Source organism: Haliotis rufescens, unplaced genomic scaffold (genome assembly GCF_023055435.1).
Source record: "Haliotis rufescens isolate VD_foot unplaced genomic scaffold, xgHalRufe1.0.p SCAF_19, whole genome shotgun sequence".
NCBI lineage: Eukaryota > Metazoa > Mollusca > Gastropoda > Lepetellida > Haliotidae > Haliotis > Haliotis rufescens.
In genome coordinates this window covers 13,102,815-13,108,391 of record NW_025963879.1, presented here as the reverse complement: position 1 = coordinate 13,108,391, position 5,577 = coordinate 13,102,815, and the positions used below count along the sequence as shown (strand labels likewise).

Here is a 5,577-nt window from a genome sequence, read left to right as displayed (position 1 = left end):
TTAATTGTCTCATATGGAAGCGGTTGAAGTATTATGACATTAATAATGATTTTAGTACATTAACACGATTAAATAAAAGCATAGACTGTTCAAACTGGGCATCACTGATCTGAATTCAACCATTCAACCTGTTGAACATTTAAGACATAACAGCATAGATTGCACGTCAATAGCGACATGTGTGCATGCATGCATGCTAGTGGAGATTTAAGCAGATTTATTGTTCTACCCTACTCAGACACAATATCCTGACTTCGAGACTAGTCCTTGTTTTCTCTCCTGAATATTGAGTATTAGGCAGGGTCATAAGAAGTACCATCTCTTAATGTCTTTGGTATGATACAGCCAGAGATCGAACCACCAACCTTCCCCTCCATGGGCAGATACTCAATCTACTAGACCATGGAGGCTGTCCTTATAAGTGACAGAACAGTAACATTCCACTTCCTTACTATATATATATTTACTATATTTAAGCCTGACCAGCTGAGATGCACGGCTGTTAAGCCTGTTGTCATTGGTCACAATTTTCCTTGTTTGTGTAAAAACAACACAACCTTGGTGCTGACATGGAGAACCAAAATGTTTTTTTCCAGTTTGACGTTTTCACTTCTCACTGCATCTAAACTAGTAGTCCATAACATAGTGATGCCGCTTTATTCTAACATCGTTAATACAAATATATATATTTTGTATGGAGGACACCAGAAATGTTTAAAAACATTGGACCCATTTGCAGAGTTGAACCAAGACCTTTGGTGCAGTGAGCCCATGCCTAACTACTATGCTAACCCACTGCCCCTTTTAGTGAAGTGTTGCCACCCACATGATGAATTTGGGTCAGTTTTCTTATTCCAACAAGGGGCGGTCGGGTAGCCTAGTGGTTAAAGCGTTCACTCGTCACACCAAAGACCCGGGTTCGATTCCCGACAGTGGTACAATGTGTGAAGCCTTATTCTGGTGTCCCCCGCCATGATATTGCTGGAATAGTGCTAAAAGCGGTGTAAAACCATACTCATTCACTCACTCTTATTCCAACAATATACGTTGAACAAAATCCTGTTCACACTGGAATAATGTTTATTTTTCTCTACATTCACATACACACAGATTCCACTTGAAATCATACAATCATGTTTCCTTCTTGGGCTTCTTGCTGTAATCTGGCATTGTCCAGTCAATAGGCTTGTCATAGCCCATGAAGTGAATGTAGGCGTCCTTGCTGTAGAACATCCGTGCATCCAGGAACAGTGGCTTCCCTTTGACCAGTACGGTGGTGAACATGCCCGGGATGTCCGGCACCACCACGTCTTCAGCTGTGAACTCAATCTCCTTCCTCCTCAGGAAGAAGCTGTAGGTGGCTGCTGTGAAGCTCCCAGTGTCTCTGTTCAGGTAGCAGTAGGTCACATACTTCTTTGTCACAAAATGAATCAGCATAGGGGTGATGAAGATGAAAAAGCTTATCGTTCCTCCTATCATCACTTTACTGAACATGGCAGCCTCCCCTGCGTTCATCAGTATGTACGGCTGCAGCCCCAGTCCAATCATACTGGTGGACACTGAGAAGGCTTTGATGCCCTTAACCATTTTCCACAGAGGTCCGCCATACACAAGCTCCCCTTTCACAGGATGCTTCAGCGGCATCTCGGTGAGGGCATCTTGGTTTGTCTCAGAGGCGAATGAACGTGAAAAAACAGACATAGGGGTTATCCTGTTTCCCAGATGTAACTTTGTCCTTCCACAGGTCAAGGTCATGCCATAATGACCTCTGACCTGTTGAATTATCTGTCCAAGCAACCTCATGATTCCTGAAAGGCAAAATAGATTACTTATGGATTACTTATCATCAAGAAGCTCAAATTCAGATAATTCAAAGTTGAAAGTGATGTCATTTTAAATTTTGGTTAAAGTTTTAACATTATTATACAAAATAATTACTTACACATGTCATACATGTTCAAAGCAATTAATAGCATTGTTTTGATATACATGTATTTGAAATAAGCTCAAATTCAGATAATTTAAAGTAGAAAATGATGCCATTTGAATTTTTGGTTAAAGTTTTAACATTATTATACAAAACAATTACTTAAACATGTCATACATGATCAAAGCAATTAATAGCGTTGTTTGGATATATTTGAAATATGTTTTGAGTTCTTCTCTGCAAACAAAGTGTACTGAACATATCATCAATACATGATTACTGTCTCCATAGAAACAGCCACACAAAGCTATTTGCTACATTCTATACACATATATGGACACTACACACACAATACTGTATTGATACACAAAATAGAATATCAATGAAAATACAGTGTTCCCTCACTATTGCGCCCTTCAATATAGCCCTAACTCGGTTATAGCGCGGTAAAGCATGGTGCCAAAATTAACTAACATAAACGCAAATTTTCCAATGACACAATGTTTTTCCCCATCTTATAAAAAATTATCAGCTGATCACCATGATCACGTAACACCAGAAATACCAGTCAACAAATCTGAACTGAAGTACACAATTTAATCCTATTATTATATTATGTATCATTCACACCTTCGAGCTACCATGGTTGCAGTAAATAATGGTGAATTGGTGCAATCTTCCGATCAGTTCAAGCACAATTTCACCAAAATGAACATAAACAATATTGAATGAATTTTGAATAAAATCAATACAATAGATTACAATTGTAAGTCCAGATATATAATGAACATTTTTATAACCATAAATTGTGTAATAAAAGGAATAACATACATCATTTTATTTTTTTTAAATTGAATACTTCAGAACGGATTTGTTTATTATGATATTTCCAGTGTCATATGCTCATGGTTTGTTTTTTATGAAAAATAAATATATATTGTCCGAGTGTATTATGCGTATCAGCCCTCTACACAACAGGAGTGTTCAATTAGTACCTGACCGACCCGTGAAAATAAAGTGCCGGGCAAGTTGGAAAATATAATTTAGTTAGAAACTTAGAACATGCATTGTGTTTGTCAACTGCAGATCACTGACTCGTCATTTTCCTAATCTGCACAACTCTGATTAGCTATTGCTTCAGTTAATAAAGACTTATTATGTAGGCCACATAAAATCGTTTATTTGGTCAACAATGGTAATAGTAGTTATAGCAGTAGGCATGTGCCATGAAAATATGTAAGGATTGTCGTTCATCTTTAACTTAAATGGGTATCAGATGAGATAATATTTCCCTCATTAGGGTAAGCGTCTCTGCAAAATCTACAATCACAGAAAGGATGCTGATGCGATTTCATTATGTGTCGTTGAAGCAGATGATGATCAGTTTTGGCGGTATCTAGCAGGTTGAGCCACATTTCAAAAATGACTATTGCCGAATGCGCCACATTTTCAGCTGTGTGCATTTCACCTACTCTAGCCAGTATTAATTAATCAGATTACCGATACCTTTAAATGAGTGTCCCACATTTAAATTGAGTAAACTCACCTCAATTAGCTTGTAGAGAATTACTAGAGATTACTTAGAGATCAATGGCGGTCTTAAATGACATTGAGTTAATCCTGTTATTCATAACATATTTAAGTGACGTCCTGTTCACTCCATGTCAGAACCATGGTAAATGCACAAGTTCAAATAAAGTTCATTGAAAGTGGCAGAGGAGGCGTCATTTTGTGCTATGATGGCTTTAAGTTTCGGTGTAAGAGCAGTCTTGGTGAAAGAAGATACTGGTCCTGTATTGTCAAGGAGTGCACTGCAAGGATCACAACTCAGGGTGAGTTGCTCCGAGCCACCTCGTGACAAGGTGGATGATGTGTGGCTTGATGCCATTGCTGACTCTCCTGCTGGCCCTAAAGTGACTGCCTTCATGGACTATGTGACAACCAGTTGGGTTCAAGGAGGGGCCTTCATGCCAGAGATTTGGAATCACTTCGAAAACCAAGGCCACCGTACAAACAATCACCTGGAAGGGTGGCACAACAAGATAAAGAAAATTGTCAAGAAGTGCCACCCGAACATCTACGAGGTAGTGAAGTTCTTTCAGCGCGAGCAGTCACTCACAGAGGTTGCAGTCCTGAGACTCTCTCACCAGTGGTCAGAACCTTCACGAAGAAGGAAGTACAAAGAAATCGATGCTTGTATTGCATCGCTCAAGACCCAGCTCCTGAACCAACACCTGAGTGAGATGGAATGTGCTGACCACGTGGGCAACCTCCTTCATCTGCAGTAATGACATTATGGGAGTGTTCGGCATCATCAAGTCATGCAGTAGCATAATACATCTGTGTCTTACATGTAAGTGCAAACATTGTCATTGTTTTAGATGGGCTACACAACAATTCATTACACAATCGTGACCTGTAATGTGACAATTTAATATGACTTGTCATGATATACATCAATGTAATGTTGAATATATTAACCCTGTTATGATCTGAATAAAAAAATGAGATAACAAGACTTGTTTTGTTAAATACGGTAACCTGCTAGAATCACAAAGCATGTTTTGACAGCATAGCCACGAGCGCCACATTCCACAATCACGCAACCGTAACCATTGCCCCGCGAGCCACATCAATTTTGGCTACCTATTTTCGAAATGTGGCTTAGGCGGCCTGTAACCGTTTTGGTTGAAACGATTTTATTTGCGCTTCTCACACCTGTAAATATTAGTTAACGCTTGGAAACTTCATAGATGCCTGCTTGACATTTCGCATTCATTCATCTTCGATCTTAGAATATTACATCATAATGACATAATCGATCAAATATGACAACGTGCTGAGACAACCGTCCTTATTTTACCCTGATTTCCGTGTCTATATGAAGGTCATTGTCAAACAGCACAAATTCACATGTGGGAACTCTCCATGAAAGGAGGAAGGAAAGGTTTATTGTGACTACTTTCTGATTGTCGCTTTTTCCAATAAAATCTTTCAAACTTGAGATATCGACCACAGAGTCCATACACAAATTGAAAATCATTAATGATTAATGGTAATAAATTGACTAACAAGATTAACATGGAATAGATAGGTATGTCGTAATCGCTATACGGCTGGTATGTCGTGGTTAAACATTCGTTATAAGGCCCAGCATGCCTCGTTATACGGAAATGACAACCAAATCTTGCAGATAGTAAACGGATTGACACTGTCAGTGTCAGTTTGCAGATAATATAACTTACAATCCATACACGTAAAGAAAATATATTGATTCACCGAAATTAAAACAATAAAATAATTGCCTTCATTTGATTTGGTATAAATAAGTCGCCATAATTATGTAAATCTTTTTCACATAATGAGAATTCGTATTTCACTGTAACTGGTGTTTATGAATAACAATTTAAACTTTGTTGGGGTTTTTAAATGCTCTTAAAATATATAACTTTTAAACCGTTTCATATTTTATTTTGGAACTTTGCATATGTATGAAACTCGTGCTTTTTTATGTTTCTGTGTTTCTGAAAAACATTTTGTTTGTGTGTTTCTTTGCTTTTACTACTATGTGCACCGTGTCTGCAGTGGGGACAAGTTTTTCAGAAACTACAGAAGTTACACGACTGAAACTCTACAAGGGATTGTTATCA

General features: G+C 38.2%; 1 protein-coding gene across 1 annotated transcript; it reads right to left on the bottom strand.

Annotated features, from left to right (window-relative positions):
- Positions 1 to 1,062: 1,062 nt before the first annotated feature.
- Positions 1,063 to 4,874, bottom strand: LOC124138898 (transmembrane protein 70 homolog, mitochondrial-like). The gene is made up of 2 exons (XM_046505790.2): positions 4,791 to 4,874; positions 1,063 to 1,808 (listed from the first exon to the last, which is right to left on the bottom strand). Exon 2 carries the CDS (start codon positions 1,801 to 1,803, stop codon positions 1,132 to 1,134), a length of 672 nt encoding a protein of 223 aa, XP_046361746.1. The 5' UTR covers positions 1,804 to 1,808; positions 4,791 to 4,874; the 3' UTR covers positions 1,063 to 1,131.
- Positions 4,875 to 5,577: the final 703 nt, after the last annotated feature.

Excerpts from the sequence above, each read along its gene's own strand:
- LOC124138898 (XM_046505790.2), bottom strand. The coding sequence starts at position 1,803 with ATGAGGTTGCTTGGACAGATAATTCAACAGGTCAGAGGTCATTATGGC.